The sequence below is a fragment of the Moschus berezovskii genome, chromosome 12, assembly GCF_049115385.1.
Source record: "Moschus berezovskii isolate FMDL1 chromosome 12, NW_MosBer_1.0, whole genome shotgun sequence".
In the NCBI taxonomy this organism is placed as follows: Eukaryota; Metazoa; Chordata; class Mammalia; order Artiodactyla; family Moschidae; genus Moschus; species Moschus berezovskii.
The window spans coordinates 67,205,153-67,228,491 of record NC_142471.1 but is presented as its reverse complement, the minus strand read 5'-3'; the positions used below and the strand labels follow the sequence as shown (position 1 = coordinate 67,228,491).

General features: G+C 47.6%; 1 protein-coding gene across 2 annotated transcripts in view; it reads right to left on the bottom strand.

The window, feature by feature from the left end:
• Positions 1 to 23,339, bottom strand: part of HIF1AN (hypoxia inducible factor 1 subunit alpha inhibitor) — a 41,124-nt gene that overhangs the window by 8,465 nt on the left and 9,320 nt on the right. The window contains exons 8-9 of one of the 2 annotated variants that reach the window (XR_016038776.1): positions 15,973 to 23,339; positions 1 to 13,745 (exon numbers count right to left, since the gene is read on the bottom strand). The exon at positions 1 to 13,745 is cut by the window's left edge and continues 8,465 nt beyond it. Coding sequence is in view for 1 of the 2 variants with exons in the window: in XM_055424853.2 (XP_055280828.1) it covers positions 23,295 to 23,339 (45 nt within the window). In the remaining variant the exon portion in view is untranslated. The other variant, XM_055424853.2, reaches the window with a different exon arrangement.

The window sequence follows — 23,339 nt, the reverse complement described above, 5'->3', positions numbered from 1 at the left end:
ACAAACACACAGGGTCTTGGTCTTGCTCACACGTTCTCCTGAACTCAGCCTCACGCTCATTTACGTAGCTGGTTCAATTTCACACACACACACAAATACACACACACACCCCCACCTGACAGTAACCTGCATGTGCTGTGCCCACATTTGTACACACATCACCCCCTTCTGCCTCCCTTTCTGTTTTTCTGTTTCTCCAGCTGCTTCCTAACCTTGCGTCCCTGGATAGCCTGAGCCAAGGTAAGTGTTTAGGGGACAGCGTTTAGGGCATGAGCCAGGCTCTCCCTCTCAGTTACATCTCTGACTGCTTTCCTCCCACCCCACCAAAAGCAACCCCAGCCCCTCCCCCAGGGCCTGGGAAAGGTGAGCTCTGGCTCCCTTCACCCCAGTCCTCCCGCACACTCTAACCAGGGGGACATTAAAAAGTGCTGACAGGGCAGGGGAGAGGCCACCTGCCTGCTCACCAGTCGGGCCGCTTTCATCTCAGCTGCCTCCTGCTGCAGCCGCCGCCCTGGCCTTCCCTCCCCCGGGTCCCTCTTTATTAATCTGGCCTCGTCTGGCCAGTCCAGAGCCGCCTAGTCGCCCCTATCACCCCTCTCCCTCCAGCACCAGTGGGGGAGGCTCCAGCTCCCCAACGTTCCAGGGCCGTGCCAGGCGGAGGCTCCATTCCTGCATCAATCATCTGGGGGCCACCAAGAGTGCCTCCAACAGTCCAGGAAGCTCATTCTCCTCCAGATTTACAGCAGGAGATAGTGGTCTCCCATGGCCCCCACCAACACACACACACACATCACACACCAAGCCTCACCTGGCCAGGCCATGCATGCCATACACTGACAGTCCTACATCCACACTGCACAGCAACACACCCACAGCCTCAAGCACACCCACTGTTGTTATATTGAGTGACACACAACACCCATAATGACTGTCACATACAAGGACACCTAGGGGAGACATACACCAATAGCCATGTGGTAACACAGCCACCTGCAGTGACCGTCATTAAGAGCACACAGTCAACACATTCACACACAGGCACCCACACATGACGACACAACACACCAACATCACACACTAGGACATGCTATCACTCAGCTTATTGGTTGCCCATAATGATAATCAAATGGTACCTGGCTCAAGTGTGTGTGTTCCGTTTTTCAGTCGTGTCTGACTCTTTGCGACCTCGTGGACTGTAGCCTACCTGGCTCCTCTGTCCATGGACTTTTCCAAGCAAGAACACTGGAGTGGGTTGCCATTTCCTACTTTAGGGGATCTTCCTAACCCAGGGGTCAAATCTGTATCTCTTGGCATCTCCTGCTTTGGCAGGCAGAGTCTTTGGCACTCAGTAACTTAATATTTATTGAATGAATAAATGATACAGTCACAGCACATTCACACACTACACTGCACACATATACCTCAGAGCTGAAATGCATATGCCATAAAAAATGAAAACAAACTCTGCTAGTACCACCCTAAGCAGCATGTAACTGAGGTCAGAAAAGCAGATAGGAGATGGAATGAAAGGAACCCAGCTGGGACAAAGTTGGGCACAAGTCATTCAGTTACTTTTGCAACTGGAGACAAGTTTCCAAAACACGAATCTAATTCCAGTACTTCTCAACAGCCTGCACTGCGCCGTCTTATACACTGCCCCTGTATGCCTGCCCAGCCACAGCCCTACTTCCTACGCTCAGGTCACACTGGCCTCCTCTCATTCCTCATCCCACTCAGCTCCCTCCTTCCACTGGGCTATGCTTACGCCGCTGCCTCCACCTGGAACTCTTCTTTCCTGTTCTCCTAGTTTACGTTCAGCTTTTGGCTTCAAGTCACTTCCTCACTAGGTTAAATCCCTCATGCTATAGACCGAATGTCTGTGAGCCCCTCCAAATTTGTATGTTGAAATCTAATCCCCATCATGATGGTATCTCGAGGTGGGGCCTTTGGGTGGCGATTGGTGCCCTCATGAGAGGGACTCCAGAGAGCTCCCTTGCCCTTCTGTAGTGTGCGGACCCAGTGAGAAGACAGTCATCTATGAACAAGGAGGGGGCCCTCAACAGAAACTAATCCTGTTGGTGTCTTGATCTTGGACTCCCCAGCCTCTGAAACAGTAAGAAATAAATTTCTGTTGTTTATAAGCTCCTCTATGTGTTTTGTTCTAAAAGCCCCAAAGGACTGACATGCCACTTATAAGCCCTCCTTATTAAACTGCTGATCTCTCCATTATGGTGCTCTTCACAGGTAGAGTTTTACAGTTTCCACCACTGGACTGAAGGCCCTATGAGAGCAGTGTCTGCTTTTGCTTTCACTGACTCGCAGGACTGCTACCTAGTAGTCCTGAGGGCCTACTCTGTACTCAGTGCATAGCAGGTGCTCAAGAAACATCTAAATGACTGAATGACAAACACAAAATAAATAAAAGAACTCTAGAGGGACAGCTTGGCTAGTTAATAAGTCCTAGAATGCCAGAACTGCAAAGATCATGGGGAAATCCTGAGTGCTTGCTCTTGCTGTGTGACTCTGGCAAGTCTCTTCATCTCTCTGGGCCTCATTTCCTCACCTGTAAATGAAGACATCAGAATGTGCTCCGTGGAGCTCCAGGGTCTCAGGAGCACCTACGCTGCTGTGGGCAAGGATGGGAGCAAAGGTGAGCAAACTTTAGCCACAGCATTTCTCCTTTTATCTATGTGTGTGTGTGTGTTTAGAATTGAAGGTTCTAAAATTTAAAATAGTCTTTGAAATCCCTGAACTAGGTGATCTCTAGGTGCCTTCTGGAATATTACAACAGAAGCAGAATAGTTCCAAAACAGGAAGATGCCAGAGCATGTGCTGCTTTTTATCTGCAAAGTTATCTAAGTGGACCACCATCTGCAAAATCGACAGAGGAAGTAGCAATAAGAATTGAATGAGCACAATTGATGGAGGATTCCTCGAGGAGAGGAGTTTTCAACATCCTTTGCTGATTCCTAAGTCTGGTGACAGACTCAGAGACCAGGGAGTTGGTGGGGGAGGGATCAGGGAACCATTTCTCAGAAGGGACTGTGATCAAAGCAACATACAAAAAAAGGCAAGTCCTGCCTGAATAGGACTAGCAGAAGACAATGGGGAAGGGGGAGAAGGGCACAGGGTGGTCCACAAGCTTTCTGAAAAGCCCACATGCACTGAGGATGGCAAACAGGAAAAAACTCTATAGTCCAGTCACCTTACAGGAACTGAACTTTATCCTGGAGAAGGGAAGGCTGAGGGCACAGGAGGTGAGAATCGCTGAGTCTGGAGAGCAGAGTGGAAAAGCCAGATAAATCAAGACAGCTACAGGACATGGGCTGTTTTTCTCTGTTTCTTGAGGCAGGGAGAGAGGAAATAATAACCTAAACTAGGGGTTAAAAGAGGAGCAGAGAAAGGCCAGAGAATGGAGCCAAGAGAAATCTACTACTTCATACCCTTGGTGGGTGGTTCTCTGGGAACCCCTCAGCTCAGGAGTGCTTCCTTTCCTACTCCAGCAGTCTTGTTTCCTCTCTCTCATATACCCACTTTACAACCTGCCCCGGAAACCTCAATTCTTTTTCTTGAGTTCTCAAACTTCTGCAGCCCACCAGCCATCCTTACCCACTGCCTCCTTCCTTGAGTGGCCCCTCTGCCTGTCTCTGGCCTCCACCCTACTGCTATCCTGAAGTCACTTGCTCTGGAAGCAGCCAGCCCCAGGCCTCTTCTCTGGGGTATCTGGCGCTGGTGATGCCCTCCTGGATGCTTTCTGCCCTCTCCTAGTTCTCCAACCTCTCTGATTCTCTCCTAGCAACTCTTCTTACCTGCAGAAGGGGCCAACGCTCAGTCTGAAGGTTTTCAGTGCTTTTCTCGCCACACTCTCCCATGACCAACTTATTTACAAGCAGGACTTTAAATTCAACTAGCAACCCCATAGGAATGACCCTCAAAGGGTCCCTCTTTTATATGTGTATTGAGCATACTCAATAATGTGGATTAATGACTCCCAAATCGGTACTTCAGTCCTGACTTTCAACCAGCATCCCCAGTTCCTCACCAGACATCTCCTTCCAGATTCCTCATCACTACACACTAAATTCACTGTGACCACCTGTGTCCCAAACCAGCTCACCTCTCCCAGAATTCTCCTAGGTCATGTGCCTGCTAGGTCAGGTTCACATGCTAGGTCAGGTCTCCATTTATGCATCTTCACACTGGGAGTTTTCCTTCAAGTGTCCCTTAGGTTGCTGCTTATTCGCATATTTCAGCCCCTAATCTAGTCCAATTTATGAGTCTTTCATCCAGGGTTTGGTCCAGATTCTCCCCCTTTCACCCACTGTCTTCCCTGACTGCGTAAGTGGTCTCCCTAAGTATGCCATGCTCTCACCCAGAACCCCATGGGTTTCCATTTCTCTGCTCAGTGTCCAGAGCCCTCAGTCTGACCCTCTAGGATGTGTTCTCAGCCTCCTCTGAAGCCCTAACCCTTCCCTTCCCTCCAGGAACACTTGCTTCCAACAGAGTCTAATTCTCCCCAGCCAGGCAGATCTTCAAGCTCCTCCTGACACTTGCTCGAGCTGCCTCCAGTCTCTGGAACTGCTACTCTTCTGAGGAGTTAAATACCAAGCATCCTTTCTAGCTAAGTTTCTCCTGCACATTCTCAACTGGGAAATGACTGCACACTGTTAACACTCCTGATTCCACCAAAACCCAGGAGCTCCTCCTGGCCACATAAACAAAAACATCCCTGGTTGAGAACCACTGGTACGATACGGTTCTCTCACTTTTCTCCCACTACTTGATCCTTTCTAAATCACCTGTATGTTCCAAGATCTTCTTTCACTTCTCTATAAGTCCTTAGCTTCCGGCTGGAAGCTATGAGGATTAATGACAAATAATAATAATGGCAGCATCCTCTTAAGTAGCACTTTCTATGTACTAGACCGTGTTTTAAGTCCTTTTCATATATTAATTTCTCACAAAAATCTATGCGCTAGCATTATTATTCGGAGAAGGCAATGGCAAGCCACTCCAGTACTCTTGCCTAAAAAATCCCATGGATGGAGGAGCCTGGTAGGCTGCAGTCCATGGGGTCGCTATGGGTCGGACACGACTGAGCGACTTCACTTTCACTTTTCACTTTCACACATTGGAGAAGGAAATGGCAACCCACTCGTGTTTTTGCCTGGAGAATCCCAGGGATGGGGGAGCCTGGTGGGCTTCCGTCTATGGGGTCACACAGAGTCAGACACGACTGAAGTGACTTAGCAGCAGCAGCAGCAGCATTATTATTATCCCTACTTTACAGATGAAGAAAGTAAGGAAGAAATTAATTTGTTCAAGGTCACTTACCTAGTAAGTAGTGATTAAAAGGCACAGCAGAAAGCACATGCTTGGGAATCAGAAAAACCAAACACTTAACTCTGACACTGACTGGCTGTGTGACCTCAACTAAGTTACTTTCCCTCTCTGAACCTCAATTTCCTCATTTATAAAATAATAATAATAATAGCAGCATCTACCTAATTCATGGATGGGTTTCCCTGGCGGCTCAGTGGTAAAGAATCCACCTGCCCATGCAGGAGATGCAAGTTCGATCCCTGTCTACAACTTGGCTCTTTCCAGTGTCTGCTCAATCTCTTCCTTTCCAACAGCTCCTCCTCCCCTGTCCTCTGTCCTGATTTACTCCTCTTCCCCAGGCTAATAAAGCTTTGCTGCAGCTTGTTTTTCAGACTACAGCCCATCTCCAGCCCTCTGTATATTTCTCAAAGGATAACCTAGAGTGGTCTACACTTACTGCCCCATTTTTTATCCACAAACTCACTCTTTAACCCCTACTATTCTGCTGATCTCTTAATCACCAACTCTAAGGACCTTCACTGGTCTTCACCCCTGCCTCTTATACCAAATGAGGCTATTGGAGTTTGAGCTGTGACTGCCCCTCCTGTGTTCTCTCCCCAGCTCAATGACCCCCATTCTCTGGGTTCCATTCCTGCTTCCTTGAGCAGTACTTCTCTGGATGGGAAGTATGTTCACACCTGGCCCTGGAAACCTCTTCTCTCTTCTGGGTGCTCTCAACTGCTCCTCAAGCCTCAACCCTCGCCATCCTTGCTGAGAGCCCAACCCCCAGTGTCCTTTCTCTGACTTCCAGTCTCGCCCCTCCCACCACAGCCAGACCACTTGGTCTTCCTCACTTACTCTGCTCTGACAGTGGTCCCAGCTCTCTAACCAAGGTGGTCTCTCTACTGTCTTCCAAACCTCAGATGGATTCAGGCTCCCCTATAGACAGATGCCTCACCCTCTCACCCCAGTATTTTTTGTTTCCTTAATTTTCATAAAATCATCAAACAAATGTAACTAAAACTAAATTTCACCCATTTTAAGGTGTAGCTCCAGCTGCCTGGCTCTAAGGAGTCCTCTACAGGCTCTCACCTACCTCTGACCTCCTAGGTGTTTACCAGCAGAACCCACAGACCCCTACCTGACTCTACTGAGTACCCCCTTTCCCTAGGTAATGTATGAGTTATCTCCCACACCATGCTCTGGGATATCCAAAGAATTAGAAAGTAGGGTATCCTATCAAGGTCTTTCCAGGACCAAACTGATGGAGACTGCATCAGGTGGCATCTAAGATCTCTTCCAATTCCAGTGTTCAAGGATTTGAAAAGTGAGGATTCTTTCTAGAATGTTCCTCTGGGAAGATCTTCATAGCTTCTGGAAGGTGTTTCAGTCAGCAGACATCCTCATGTTCACGACCAGCTGACAAGGGTGCCCCCTTTTGGCGAGTTGAACCCCAAGTGAAACCAAGCAGGTCAAACATTATTTTGTATGTGAAGGTAGGGGAGAGAAAACTGACTGAGTAGAGACCGACTCCCTCTCCTCCAGTCAGTCAGGAAATTCAGGGAAAGACGTTTCAAAATCTCATCATGTAAGCTCACCTTCCCCTCCGCATACACACACACACACACACAGACACACACAGACACAGACACACACGCATCTCATCACGTAAGCTCACCTTCCCCTCCGCATACACACACACACACACACACAGACACACATGCATCTCATCACGTAAGCTCACCTTCCCCTCCGCATACACACACACAGACACACACACAGACGCATCTCATCACGTAAGCTCACCTTCCCCTCTGCATACACACACACACACACAAACACACACTTCGCCAGTACATTCTGGGAGGAGAAAAGTTACCCCAGAAGCTTAAGGAGCATTCACCTCCCCTCTTAGAACCAAAGAGAATAGGCAGAAGCCTGGGCTTGATGTCTCACCATAAATCACGAAGCATGACTGCCCCCGTGGGGCTTCACTGAGCATCACAGTCTCCACCACTTCATCTTCATGGCCCCATCATGATATAATAAAGCTCCAGCTCCTCAAGAAAACGCCAATGTACCCCAAGCCACCGTCTCCGCTCCTTCCCCCCAGTACACTTTGATCTCATTCCCTTCAACAACACATTACATTCAGCGTTACAATACATTGACACACCCCATCACTCTCCAACAATGCCAGCACCCCAGATCCTCTATGGCTCTGCTTACATCAGCCTCCTCAGGTCTCAAACACCCATTCTGGACTTAAACATTGTGTTCCTGTCCCCAGACCCATCCTCCTCCTTGCAACATCTCGGCTAAATAGAGAGCAAGACTGTGTACTCCTGATCGCCACACTGTCCTTGTATGCTCTGAGAAACAGAACTAATGCAGTATATACTAGGTAGTCTTGCATGTCCTAGGTCAGTTTCTCAAAATGCATGGACATCAGAATCACCTGAGGAGCTAACTAAAAAGATTCCTGAGCTTCATCCAGAACTACCAAATGACTGCCGACGGAGCCACAAATCTATACTTTCAACAAGCTCCTCTGTTGATTCCTGTACTGTTCAGAATCATTGCCCTAGAGGCCTGACTCACTCAGTCCTAACAACTCTATGAACTTGGCAGTGTTATTCTACTTCAAATAGTTAAGGAACTCAAGACAAACAAAACTAAGTTTAGGGAAACTGCGAACAGTCAGTTAGCCAGCCCATGGCAGGGTATTTGGGCTGGTCCATGACCCCACAGAGATGAAGCTCTTGGTGCCAAGGAACCCTCCTGTCAGAGGATCAGCTCTCTGCACCCTGGGCTCTGTGTCAGGGCAGACAAGAGGCTGCATGCACAGTAGCTCAGGCCAGAATGCTCAGCTGTAACAGGAACCACACCTGAATCCCATGTCTGTCTTCTTGCCACATGGGAGCCCCAGGCCAGTCACACATCAGCAGAGCGGCCCCGCAGTCTCCCTGCAGTGGGGAGTGTGGGAAGGGCAGCTGCGGCCTTGCTGCCCACTTGGCTCCCGCTGTGGACTAGGGATCTCGGCATGGAGTGAGGGCGCCACACTGTGACAGAAGTGGGGACTACATGTCCTGGAGAAGGACGCTGGGAAGGTGTTGCTGGGGTCCAAGTGTGCAGATTCCTACTGCCACACTGCCCCATTTCTCTACCTGCTCTCACAGTGACCCCCAATTGCCCGACTTCAGGAAATCCTGGATGAAATTCGCAGGCCAATACCTCTGGGTACCCATAGAAAGTGAGGGAAAGTAGGTCCCTGTGTGTGTGTTAGTCGTTAAGTCATGTCCAGTTGTTTGCGACCCCAGGAACTGTAGCTCACCAGGCTCCTTTGTCCATGGAATTCTCTAGGCAAGAATACTGGAGTGGGTTGCCATTTCCTTCTCCAGGGGATCATCCCAATCTAGGGATTGATCCCGGGTCTCCCACATTGCAGGAAGATTCTTTACTGTCTGAGCTACTAGGGAAGCCTCCCAAATAGCAGAAAAGTGCTCCAGATACAACCGTCTTTGCCAGGGGTCACTCCTGCCCTTCATCCCAGAACCTCAGCACCACAGAATTTCTGGAAACTTTCTGGCAGTATTCAAGCCTAACACCACACTTGGCTACTTGTTCAAAATATTCTGTCACTGACCTCCTTAGGAAAATGGACCTCAGAATTGGACCCAGTATTCCAGAGGTGGCCTGACAGTCTCAGAAAGCAGTGGGGAAAGCATTTCCCTTTATTTGGCTGCTCCTTTTTGGTTAATGCAGTTCGTGATTGTATTTGAGGTTTTAGCAGTCACATCACACAGCTGACTCATATTGAGTTTGCAGTCAACTAAACCCCCCAGGTCTTTTCTTCATGAACTGCTGTCAAGCTTGGTCCGCCCCCCCACCCGGTACTTATGTCATTGATTTTGTTTTAACCTAAGTGCAGGACTCTACATTTATCCCTGTTAAATTTAATCTTGTTGGTTCCAGCCCAGTGTTCCAGCCTGTTGAAATCATTTTGAATCCTGACTCTTTCATGCAAAGTATTAGCTGCCCCTTCTAGCTCTATCACCTGCAAACTTGATGAGCCTGCCGCCTTGGTCAGTTGTCAATAAAAATGTCAGACAGGTCACAGGCCCAGACTGAGCCCTAAGGCATACTGCTGCAGACATCTTTCTAGTCTAGGCTGATGTGGATCCAACATCAACCTTCACTGGGTCTCATTTTCACCAAGCTTCATGACCATTTGGTTCAGATGTTTCTACTACATCTACAGACACTGCGAGATGCTGTTGGCTGCACTGCTGCAAATGCCTCTTGCCCCAGATCTGGCCCCACCATGGCCATGCCCTCTTTCTACTCTCCTAACCTCTAACATTGGAGAAGGAAATGGCAACCCACTCCAGTGTTCTTGACTTGAGAATCCCAGGGACGGCGGAGCCTGGTAGGCTGCCGTCTATGGGGTCGCACAGAGTCGGACACGACTGAAGTGACTTAGCAGCAGCAACCTCTAACATCATTTACTTAACCCTAACTCTAGGTGACTGCAGAATTCCAACAGTGCCCACTCCTGCAACTCTTGAGGTGTTAAGATGCATGTAAGCTTCAGAATCTCCCTGGGTGTCAAGACCAACTCTTGCTATTTCCTATCCTATCAACCTGTGCCTCCTCTGTGACTTTCTTCTCACACCTGAATTCTCTCTTCTGCTGCCTTCTCCTCTGTCTACAACTAGGCTTGCTGGCCTCCCTCACCTAAAAAGCCTTCTCCTGTCTGCCTCCTTACACTGTGATTGGCTTCAGCCTCCACCCTTCTCTTGAAAGTGCAAACACTCCCAACCTCACCTCTATGTCTCCTGAACCTTCGACAGTCCTCCATTCCTCAGCTGAGTAACCACACTGCCCAGTGAGTGAGCAGTGACGGTGGAGATGGGTTGGGATTTGGGAGTCTGAATCGGAAGATTCACAACCAAGCCTGACAGACCAGGTCTAGTCAGCTATGGGAGCTTCATAAAGCAGAGACTGGGAGCCCTAAACCCCAAAGCAAGGCTGTGGTTAAATAACCAAGGTAAGCAGAAAGTTCACATCAACTGAGATGTGAGATCAGAGCCCAGGCAGATAGGGTAAAAGAATATCTGAAAACAGTCTGGTTATAGACAAGAGCAGCAAACGTGGAGAAGTTTGAGCCAGGGAACTTCCAGTGTATTTCCTCAACGGGCTGAAGCCAGCCCTAGGGCCACGTGGATGGGAAAAGATGGCCCAGCCATGGTAGGGACGATGAGAATAGAGAGGCGGGCAAGGACTGCACTTTTCCTGAGCCCTTCCCTCAGCTATCAATCAGCTGTTAGGAACCTTGAAAAATCTCTAGTTCGGAGGTGACATGCATAAAAGTCAGTCACACAGGTCACAGAGGTGAGATAAACCAGGTATTAGGTACCAAAATGAAGAGTGGTGACTGGCAAACTGGAAGGAATGTGCCCAAAGTGGTGGTAGCTACTCAGCTTGAGCCAACTGTTGTCAAATGGGAAATGTGATTTAACTGTTGCCAGATCTTCTAATTTTCCAGAGAAACCAAAAGTTTTTGTTTTTCAAGTTTATCCTAAATGTTGCCAATCAACTTCAAAAACTTTCAAAACCCATGTCTGTAGCTATGATTTGACCCACGGTGGTCATCTTAACTGCTGCCAGTACTTGGAGAATGACTGGTACCTGGAGAGGCTGAATGGGTGGGTCTGTTATAATACTAATGCTACATGCAGTTTCCCTGGGAGGTGTCTGATACTTCTGTGTGTAAGGATACTTTTGTGTGTAGAAAATAATTAACCAGAAATTACTTTGATTTTCAGAGTCATACTCAATTTTCAAAGTTCATATTCAAAATCCTAGTTCTTGCCTAAGCTGTTTAGTTCAGCTTGCAAACCTTATTGTTTATAAAACAAAGGAGTTATGTAAGGTTAATATATTTTATTTCCTTAAGTGCTTCATTTATCTGACTAAAACAAACCTACCCAAGTACTTATCACCAATAAATCACACTAATACAGCAAATCTCAAATCATGTCAAATCTCCCAAAACAACAGAGACTCGGCAAGATTTCACCTTAAAATTCAAGCCTAAATAAATTATTCAACACTCTTTAGTTGGTATTCTAAGGTAAACCTATCAAACCAAAAGGCAGATTCTCCCTCTTATGTTAAAAGATTTAAAAACTGCATAGATTCCTTCAAGTCAACATAGTGATGCTGCAGGTTCCATGTTCGTAAACATGCCTATCCTTCATTCTAAGTTCTCCAGAGTCAAAAGATGCTTTCCTGTCAAGGCAACAACCAGAAACACTGATTGGGCTACTGAATATATTCTAAAAAGGGACCCAGAAACTCCTTATTGTCTCTGAAAGCCTTATCACAGGGCCTCCATTACCTAATGAGTTGGTCCCCAGCTCATATCCGAGTTTGATGTGCTTCAGTACCTACGACATTTTCTCAGACATCTTGAACCCCACCTAGGCTGTCAAGATACCTTGCTTAGGTCGTGCATTTCCTCGGTTCTGAAAACACTTAAAAGGCTTTCCATCTTGAAGATTTTTGCTTTCTTTTTATATTCTTCCTTTCTGGAAAGACCACAAGTTTTGAGGTATTAAGATGACAGCAGGCTGAATATAAGACTTTCCTCACAACTTTTGATTTGTAATCACAATTTCTAAGGTTTTTCCTGGCAGAACTCTAATCTCAACCATAGCTCACTGACTTGTCCCTGTCTTCCACTCCACACAGCCTCCTCCTCGACTGACTTTTCCCTCTAGCATTCAGCACCCACCTTCTTTCTTCAAACTCATTTCTCAACACCATGGTTTCTTCACCCACCCCCATGCCAAAGAGATGACCAAAGGACCCCTACTCCAGCTCCAATATAGCAGAGTCCTGCACTCTTCTCCCTAAATTTCTTTCTCACACTCCTTAGGGCAACTGATCCCATCATAGAAAAGGGAATTCTGATATTACTTGTTCACACTAAGGCATGGACAACTGAGTTCCTTTTACACTGGGTTAACTAGATGCTTCCTAAAGGAACAGTAAGGAACTGAGAACTTCCAGATGGATTTAGAAAAGGCAGAGGAACCAGAGATTAAATTGCCAACATCCGTTGGATCATAGAAAAAGCAAGAGAGTTTCAAAAACATCTACTTCTGCTTTTTGACTACTCCAAAGCCTTTGACTGTTTGGATCACAAGCTGTAGAAAATTCTTAAACACGTGGGAATACCAGACCACCTTACCTTTCTCCTGAGAAATCTGTATGCAGGTCAAGAAGCAACAGTTAGAACTGGACATGGAACAACAGACTGTTCCAAATTGGGAAAGGAGTATGTCAAGGCTGTATATTGTCACCCTGTTTATTTAATTGGTATGTCGAGTACATTATGTGAAATGCTGGGCTGGATGAAGCACAAGCTGGAATCAAGATTGCCGGTAGAAATATCAATAACCTCAGATATGCAGATGACACCACCCTTATGGCAGAAAGCAAAGAGGAACTAAAGAGCCTCTTGATGAAAGTGAGAAGAGAGTGAAAAAGCTGGCTTAAAACTCAACATTCAAAAACTAAGATCATGGCATCTGGTCCCATCACTTCATGGCAAATACATGACAACAAAGGAAACAGTGACAAACTTTCTTTTCTTGGCCCCAAAATTACTGCAGATAGTGACTGTAGCCATGAAGTGAAAAGATGTGTGATCCTTGGAAGAAAAGCTATGACCAACCTAGACAGCATATTATAAAGCAGAGGCATTACTTTGCCGACAAAGGTCCATCTAGTCAAAGCTATGGTTTTTCCAGTAGTCACGTATGGATGTGAGTTGGACCATAAAGAAAGCTGAGCACCAAAGTATTGATGCTTTTGAACTGTGGTACTGGAGAAGACTCTTCAAAGTCCCTTGAACTATGAGATCAAACCAGTCAGTCCTAAAGGAAATCATTCCTGAATATTCACTGGAAGGACTGATGCTGAAGCTCCAATACTTTGGCCACCTGATGCAAAGAACTGACTCACTGGGAAAGACTCTGATGCTGGGAAAGATTGAAGGCAGGATGAGAAGGGGATAACAGAGGATGAGATGATTGGATGGCACCACCAACTTGATGAACATGAGTTTGTGCAAACTCTAGGAGCTGGTGATGGACAGGGAAGCCTGGGGTGCTGCAGTCCATGGAGTTGCAAAGAGTTGGACACCACTGAGTGACTGAACTGAACTGAAAGGAAGAGAAAGAAAAGAAAAGGGAATTTATATTGGGCATTTGCTAGGGAGGCTTCCCTGATAGCTCAGTTGGTAAAGAATCCTCCTGCAACGCAGGAGACCATGGTTTGATTCCTGGGTCGGGAAGGCTATCCACTCCAGTATTCTTGGGCTTCCCTTGTGGCTCAGCTGGTAAAGAATCTGCCTGCAATGGGGGAGACCTGGGTTCAATCCCTGGATTGGGAAGACCCCCTGGAGAAGGGAAAGGCTACCCACACCAGTATCGTGGCCTGGTCCATTGGGTTGCAAAGAGTCAGACACGACTGAGCAACTTTCACTAACTACTAGGGAGGTACTAATCATCGAGTGTTTACTTAAGGTGTCTCATTCATTCCCAATAGCCACTCAAAGGGGCCTGCTAAGAAAACTAAGTTCAGAGACAGTGTAAGTAATCTGACCATCTCAGCACTGGGAGTGGTGAAACTGATTTAAACCTAATCCATGGAACTCCAAAACTCACGACCTTTCTCAGCACACTGCTTTTCCTTCTTAAACCAAAAACAAAATTCTTACCAGACAAATATTAGCAGAGTGAAAGTACAGTGTTTAGGTGAGAAACAACACTGCTTTACTGTCTCCTGTTGAAAATGCAAGAGGCTCTTATCTGTGAGCCCCTGCAATTCTGTAAACTACCACTCTGGGAAAGCTCTCTAAAGCCCGACCCCAACCACCACCCAACTAACAGATAGTGCTCAGTTTAGACAGCATTCTCACATATACTGTCCCATCAACCCTGTAAAGGAGGCAGCAGTCATACTAACCATTGTTAAGGAAGAGACTGAAGCATGAAGACAAGTGTGCACAGTCACTCAGCCTATGAAAAGCATCTAAGAGTCACACATAGGTTCACGGCCCCTGAACCTTGGGTTCCTTCCACTTAGCCACACTGTGTCATCCACAGACACCCTCCTGCCCCATTTCCTTCATTCTACAGGAAAGGTAGAATGAATTGGATGGTAATCTAGAGCCTAGGTCTCTGCTTCTGTTCCTTCTGACCCCATCCTAGCCAAACCATCTTTGTCCCCATCTCTGCCTTTCAGACTTCGTCTCTTTCACAACCTGATCTTTTCCATTTTGCTTCCCCCACCCCAAAATATCTGTGATTCCACTTCACATACTAACTTGAGGGTCAGGGTAGGATCAAAAAAGCCCAGCCCTCCAAGCACTAACTAAATACTGAGTCTTCATAATAAACCATTTTCTGAGTGCCCATACTGAATTGAGTGTTTTAAAAACATCATCACACGGACTTCCCTGGTGGTGCAGAGGCTAAGATTCCACGTTCCCAATGCAGGGGGCCCAGGTTCAATCCCTGGTTGGGGAATTAGATCCCACATGCTGCAGCTAAGACCCAGTGCAGTTAAATATATACATGTTTTTTAAATCAAGAGAGAATAGCATGGAAACATACACATTACCATATGTAAAACAGACAGCAAGTGGGAATTTGCTGTGTGTTGAAGGAGTTTGGCCTGGTACTCTGTAATGGCCTAGAGGGCTGGAATGGGAGTGGAGGGGTTGGGGGAGGGTTTGGGAGGGAGGGACATGCATGTGCCTGTGTGGCTGATTCGTGTTGATGTGTGGCAGGGGTTGGGACAGTCTTGTGGGGCAATTATCCTCCAATAAAAAAAAATCGTCACAAACGCTCATAACGATGTTGCAAGCCATGTGCTATTTTCAACCCCTCACAGGTGAAGTGGCAGAGACAGAGACCTAAGAAATTATAGTTATGAAGTGGACAACAGGGATTTAAGCCCAGGAGTCACAGCCAACGTCTCCATTCTTGTCAAAACATCACATAAGGCCCGTGAAAACAATGACTGTACTGACTGTGAAGTGGGTGGGGTTTTGCTCCAACAAATCAAAAGCTCACTATTCAAAAACTTAAGAGGGAAATTTAACAAGCTCATGTGCTGCCTCTGATGAGCACGGCAGTTTCTGTGCCAACCTCCTTGTCCCCGTGCCCCTGCCACACCCACCTTTTACCTGTTGTGCCGGCAGCCCAAACATTTTCAGTGCCTCTGATCCCCTTGGTGGCAGCAGGTCTGAGGCTTTTTATTTTCACTGTGTTTCAGGTATTTTTAATATAACTGAAAACAACTTTCAGACGATCAGTCCCCAGCAATGGCAGTACAGTAGATTAGAGTCCTTGTAAAAAATAAGTTGGAGATCACTAAGAAGGGGTACTTAGTTGCTCAGTCATGTCTGACTCTTTGCAACCCCATGGACTGTAGCCTGTCAGGATCTTCTGTCCATGGGGGGATTCTCCAGGCAAGAACACAGGAGTGGGTTGACATGCCCTCCGCCAGGGTACCTTCCCAACCCAGGGATTGAACCCAGGTCTCCAGCATTGCAGGCGGACTCTTTACTGCCTGAGCCACCAGGAAAACCCAAGGGGTAAGAAATGGTAACATGAGCAGGAAATTTATGCTCCAGTCTCCATTCTGCTCATGACCTGACTAGACTTGCTCTTGGAGTAGAAGCAGGACCTTTGTCAGAAAGCAAGATGGGAAGAGAAGTAAAGGCTTTGAGAGACAAGGCTGGAGCCAATAACAAAAGAGTCTGAGCTACGGAACATTCACCCTGCTGAGCCTTTCTTTACATACCTGATTTCATTACCTACCTGACAAGGTAGGTAATTTATACCCATATATATATGAAGTTTCAGGCAGTGTCACTTGCTCAAGGTCACATAAGATGACAGACCTAGGATTCAAAGCCAAATATGCAAAGTCCTCATTCTCAACCATGACCCTATATTGCACCAAACACTACACATTCAAGAGGTAACAGAACCTAGCTCAGAAGTAGTTGTGATTTGGAGATAAGTAGTAGAGCTTTCCTGAAAGGCAGCACTGACCTCAATGACCAAGTAAGTTTAAAGCAAACTGAAAAAAACACAGCAACATTTTCTGTGGCCAAAGAAAAGGCTGCCAAAGTCCAGGGCAAAAGACATCTAGATGTGATTGTAAAGTGACTACAGAATGGCCTGCAGTCCAAAGATGGCTTGGAATCTGCTAGAGAGGTCTTTTTCACCCACAGGGCTGGAGGCCAGGGTCAGATGCAAACGGATATGACTGGCTCACAGTGGGCAGGAGGGGAGTGGCAAGGGGTGAAGGCAGAACCTAAGAGATCAATGGGTATCAGTGTGAAGGTTGAGCATTCCAGGCAATCAGAGTACATCTCAGGCTGACGCCCAAGTACTGGATCCAGCATTTCTTCCGGGCAGAGAGGCAGGGTGTAATTCCAAAGGCCAGAATGCAGTCTTCTGAGAAGGCACTGATGGGGTTACAACTGAGCAAGTCAAATCTATTTGCACTCCAGAAGAAACCTGGGCTGACAACCAAAATAATTTTCAAAGGTTTCTCTGGCCAACCGAAGGGTTTTCTTCTTTTGGGGGCCCACTGTCTAGCTCCATTCTAGAAGTGATTCCTAAAACGTGAAGAAGAGACTGTTTGCCTTGGGAACTGGGAGAGAGAAGCCAGAGGAGAAACAAGCCTTTCACTTCTCCCAAGCCCTGGCTGCCTTCCACCACACAGCTTCGACTATGTGACTTCTTGCAGGTAGCCTGTGAACACCTGAGCCTGTCAGGTGCTTCTCCTCTGCAGACCTGTGACACCAACTGCCTGCCTGATGGCCGCGATGAACTGAGCACAGGTGGGCAGAGACGAGCCCTGGGTATGGAACAGAAATGCTCCAGAGGCTCCACAAACGGTAGCTGTTAAAGATCCCAGTCTTATATTTTTCTGAATTCTCTTCTGAATGCCCTTCTGTCCCAGGATGATCTTCACACACATAACTACATGAAAACTGCAAAGAGGGGACCTGACTTAGCGGCTGCAATGTTTCATGGTGTAAGGTTGGCAATAGCTTCTTCGGGTATAATGGACACTCATACAACTGCCTTCAGCCCTCAGAGTCTAAGGAGAGCCTGCACCTAACAGCTTCTCACGCCGGCCCTGGGCTGGTGTAGAGAGGAAAAATCTGGCTGACCAAGCAGAAGGCATCAGATTCTACCCTGTTTCCCTCCCTCTAAGGTGGGTTTAAGATGCCAAGGCTCTTCTGTCTGTCCCCATCTCAATATGAGCTTCTCCAGCATAATTTATTCTTCCTTACGCTTTTCTTGAGTGAAGGTATCATTAAAATTGAGTTTCTGAATAAGTCACATAAAAAATACAACCACAACTACCACAGCCATTTATTAAGTGCTTGCCAGGCACTGTACTAAAGCTTTACAAACATTGTTTCCATCAATTCATCAGCCCTGAGGTAGATATTTTCACATCCACTCCCTCTCCCTACACACGTATCATTATAGTTGAGGAAACTTGAAGCTCACAGAGGTCAACTCAATCAATAAGGTTCAGCCCAGCCAGTAGGCAGCAGAACTAGAGATCTGAACCAAATACATCTGATTCCCAAATCCATGCTTTTATACGCTATACTAGATTACGCTGTTTCTCACTGGAAGTTAAAGGATACATGCTTCTTCCTAAAACATCACCTGAAGACCAGATTTAAATGGGGAAGGCAAGGCCCAATTTTTTTTTAAACTCCTCTAACCAGCTATCATACTAAACACCTGGAGGAACTGAAGTGACAGTCTGGTTATATACGCTGACCTGGTTCCTGTCTCCTGCTATCCTGGCTTCCAGTCTTTCTCATCTAAGACCCTCCATTCCTGACACATGACTACTCAGTGTGCTTCTCCCTTTCGGCAAACACTGAAACGCAGAAGTGAGCCAAATTTGGTGACTCATAGCATCACCAAAGACACCTGAGAGAAATCGGGGGACATTCGCAAAACACCCACCAAACCCAAACTGCTGGACCCTAAGGCACACCAATGCATGTAGACAGAAACACAAACTTCAGTTCTTCCCTCCAGGCTTGCCAGACTCAACTCCACTCCTGGGGAGTCTCCTGCTTGATCTCTACTCACTGGCCCTCCACTGTCCATGACTCTGGATTCCCTCCTCTCACTCCTCACTGGAGATCTCACTCACCCTTGGGACTCAAGGCTGCTCACATGTGAGGTTTTGTCCCCCAGAATCACACCAAAAGTGCTCAGCAGGGCTCTGCTGAGGACCCTAAACCCTATGAGGATTGAATGGAACTGGCTGAAGACTAGCAGAAAGGGCTCCCAGAGTGAGCAAAGCCAAACCAGGATGTGCAGACATGACAAAGGACTGGATGGCAAGAGAACAGAGCAGACACACGACAAACAGGTACACAGAACTACTGCAGATCAGAAAAGGAAGACAAAGGGACCCTGGAGAAAGTCAATCCAAAACCCGCAGCCAGGGATCTTCTGAGAAAGTGACTGTTCACAAAAACGACTTTGGTGAAAGGGCTGCTGGAGAGACTAGGCAGGGAGAAGATAAGTAGGAGAAACTGGGGGAAGGGGTCCTCTGGAAAAGGAAGCTGGAATATCTCTTTAGAGCAGGCAATTTGAGAGGATACCAGAGAAGTGGGCTGGGACTGGGGAACCTGGGGAGGCAGCACTAGAGGTACCAGAAAAAGGGAAGATGACATGAGCAGAAAGGCCAGGGTGTCTGCAAGTCCACAAGCATTTCTTAAGTGTATCCCTATATCCAACTTGTTTGGGTAAAACTGACCATTAAGGAACCCCCTCTCTGCAGTCCTACTGACCTCTGCATTGGATTTTGAAAGGTAGAAGACCCAGAGGTAGGGAAGTTACCAAGGGGAGAGACAGGTCTATCCACAGGAAGTTCCCACTCTGAGGAGACAATGAACCACCACCGCCGCCATCCCTGCCTCCAATCCCTGAGGGAGCCTCTGACCTAAGGAACCACCAACATGTAAGTCACAAGACTGAGAAATAACAACTGATGCAAATACTGTCCATGATCTTTGAAGAATCAGAAGGATGAGAGATGAGGTGACATGGAGACATAAGATCCAAGTAGGGACTCTTCACACTTTAACACTCAACCTGTTAGTTCATCTCATCACCTGCTCACACATCCGGCCTTCCACATAACTACAGCCGCAATGGTATGTGAGGGGGGGAGGCCCAGGGTGAAGCATGCTCCCTGATGAGCCCAAGGACTGGGAGGGGCCCAGAGGTCGAGCTTTGCTCGCCACTCATCTTCTTCCTCTCTCAACAGCCTCTAATCTTGTCCTCACAGGGTGCATGACACATGGCTTCATAACCTCTGGGTATTTCGTGTGCTTTCCTCTCCAACTAAAGAAGCTCCTGGAGGATAAAAGAGCAGTTTTTCTCCACATCCTTCGGTGTTGGAATCTAACAAATTCTTGTCACAGGTGGGGTATCTGTACTGTTGGTTACAAAAACATTTTCCACAAACAAGAAACCCATGTCAAAACCATTCTATTGCTATTCTTTGCCCTACTGCTTGCTTTGACACTCCTTGTTGGCTCACACCTCTAGATGTCTGTTCCTGTATCTAACGCAGCCGGGGACTGGGCCCACCCAGCCTTTGTTAAGAAATAACAGCTCAGCCTGTGGAGGGAACAGTGAAAGGGTATGTGGCCCAAGAGTCTCCAGGGGACAGAGGGAGGGTCTCCTCACATTGGGCTGGTCCACTGATAAGGATCCTTCCCTTCTCTGTCTCCTAACAGATTCAGATTAATGATCGCTCATTCCTAATTGTCAAATTTCTTTTCCTTCATCCTGTGTCTAATCACCAGTGACAGAAACCATTACGCAAATGAGAGCAGACGACTTCCCCCAACTGTTCGCGTTGGTAAAAACCTTGTAATTTAGAGCTCTGATTTGTAGGAGAAGCTGGTCTCCCCCAGGCATCCTGGGCATCTGCTCAACTGATGCCCAGAACAGCCCCTCCTCCATCCCCCAACTCCAACCCCCCAACAAATATTAGACTTCACAAGAGTGGTTTCCTCTGTACCTGCTGGTTTAAAAATAGGAGCATGCAACATGGCTGACCTCTATACAGGCCCAAACCCCTACCTTTCCCTCCTGTGCCTGCCCTTATGCTGCTAGTTAGGATAGGTATTAAGCAACAGGGCAGAGACGCTTCCTCTTCGACAAGCAGAATTTGTGCCTGAACAGCCCTAGCCTAGCTATGTGAAGGGAAGGGCCTCAATCTTTTCATCAGGGAAAATGCAGGCAGCAGAACATCAGAGTTCTCAGTGAACTTCCAGATCTAGATCTTCAACGCTCCAGATCCACAAGCATGCTGGGAGAAGTAACCAGACCTATTCAAGGACACACAAGTAATCAATGGGATACAGAACTGTTTCCCTGTAACTCATTTCAGAACTCTTTTAACTTCATAGTATGGCTTCCTGGCATTTTTCCCAAGTGTTGGCTGGAGTCCAAAAGAGCTTTTAGCCTGAGCTGTACCTTCTGTATTCTTTTGGGCTAAGCCTGTCTGTACTAGATATTGCCCATTGGGTGAGATCTGAGCAAGGCCTGTAGTTCAGAGGTATGGTAGGAGAATCAACATAGTTTGCTAGAGAAGCACAGCAGGGAGGTTGTAGCCAAATATTACTAGGTTTGAATCCTGATTGCCACCAATCACTTACTCTTGAGCCATAAAATGAGAATACCTACCTTGCAGGATAACGAGGAACAAAGACAAAAGCATTTGACACTATTAGGTGCCTTAATAGTCAGGGGTCCCTGTTATATTACCCAAGGATCAGGACCCAACCTGTGAAGGCCCCCCACCTTGGTCAGAAATGGGTGGGCACAGCACCCAGAGAAGATCAGCTGAGAGGACCAAGCCATCACCCACATTTTTGAGGGATGAACCAGGAAGGCTGCAGACATGCTGAGGAGAATGAAAAGAATGTGCTATATTTAAAAATGTAAATGTGGTCAATTTATCCTTCCTCTGCCCTGTTTTCTTTGCTGTATTCCTTTTTCCCAAGAGATGGAGGGATGGAGACCACTGCGGTCACATTTTCCAGCATTGGCTATATTTGAAAGAACTACACTTTAGAAGGTACCGTGTTTGAACACCCACACTGCATCAGAGAACCCCAGCATGGGGTACTAAAAATAAACACCCCACCCCAAAATACACACAGGTGCGCTCATGAACACACACACGCGCATCCTCTCAGCCCATCAGTGCACTGTGACTATAAACTGAGCTCTGGGGGCAAGAGCCACAGCTCAGACACTGGAAGTAAACCTTTGGCAAAAAAAAAAAAAAAAAAGGAAAAAAATGAACCCAGAGACTTCCAACTCCTTTTTCCTTCCAGAGAGAAGGGGCATGGAGATGGGAGTGGAGGTGACAGGACGCAGGGCTACCACACTGCCCAATTCCAAGGGCCCCACTTCCACCACACAGGCCCTTTGAGCTGTGCAGTGCCCAGTGGCCCAGCTGTAAGCTGAAGCCCTGAGAGGGGTTCCCACAAATAACTATGAACAGAAAAGGAATTCCACTCCATGCTCCGCCAGTTGCCCTGACTTTTGAGAGTGTTTGTGGAACATTACAGTGGGGTCTGGCAGAGGTGCTGGCTTCAAGAGGCAAGGCTACCTTTTTGCCCTTGCCATGAGGTGGATGACAGGTGGTGAGTTAGCTGCCTCAAGCTTGACCCCACTTAGTCTACTTGAGCCAGGAAGCTCCACAGACGTAGCAGAGGACTTGGCCTGGGCAGGGAGGGCCATAGGATCTGGAGGCTCCAGCCAGTCAGTCTCAGGCAGGTTGTTGCAGTGAGGCCTGACCAACATCCAATGGCTAAAAATGAGTTTAAAAGCTTTAGACCAGGTCAGGCAGTATTGCCTTGGAGCTCCCACTGTATGTTCCACTGGACAAGGTTAAGCAGTAGAAACTTGGTAGGCAGAGAGGCAGGCCAGTGTAGACACACATGCACGCACACACATCCACAAGAGGCTTGCACCCTTAGAACCTACAGAAGCCACTGCTAAAGGACTCCTCTGGCACCCAGGACAGAGAGCAAGAGCTGGTGCTGAAAGAAAGAAGCTGTATGTAAAAACTCCTGTAATTTGGAAGTTTTGCACAATCCTTGGTTCCTTTGTCCCAAGGCGCTTTTCTGTGTATGGCTTGAGCTTGAAGGTCCAAGTTGGAACCCTGCCTAATACGCTCTCCTAGGAAGCTATTGAGGCTCTTAAAGGAAAGCCTCCCCCTCCCTCTCTCTCCCATTAGAGTCCCTGCAGCATTCCTACCAGCCTAGAGCCTCACTGTGAAAACTGGGAGGGGGCAGACTGACCTCACAGACAGGACAGCTGTGGCCCTGTAGCCCAGATGTGGGGGCATCCGAGAGCATCTCCTCTCTCTCAGGCTGAGGCACTGAGGTTGCAGGAGACAGAGCCGAGAGCCAGAAGTGGCATCCTGACCCAGAAGGAGGGAGCAAGGAACAAACACATACACGCGTGTGCAGGCACACACACGCACACACACCCCGAGGTTGACAGACTAACACAAAGACGTGATGACAACCAGAAGCTGGGGACTCCACACACTGAATGCAGGACTTTAGGGGGCAGAGAGGGAAGGTGCTGGGGCACAGAGGCAAGGGTAAGAAGTCCCTCCGAATGGGAGTGGAATGCCAACCACCCTGCCTTGCCCCAAACACCTGCCTCCAGGGCCATGGCAAGAGTCCAGTCCATTAAGTGCAGCGTGCAATACTAGCGCTTGGAGTCTCCTGTCCTCATCAATGAAGCGGTGTGGACGGGCTAGCAGTCACCTGGCAGGAGGCCTTGACTCCTGGCAGGCTAGTTGTATCGGCCCTTGATCATTGTGTTCAACAAGGGCCCCAC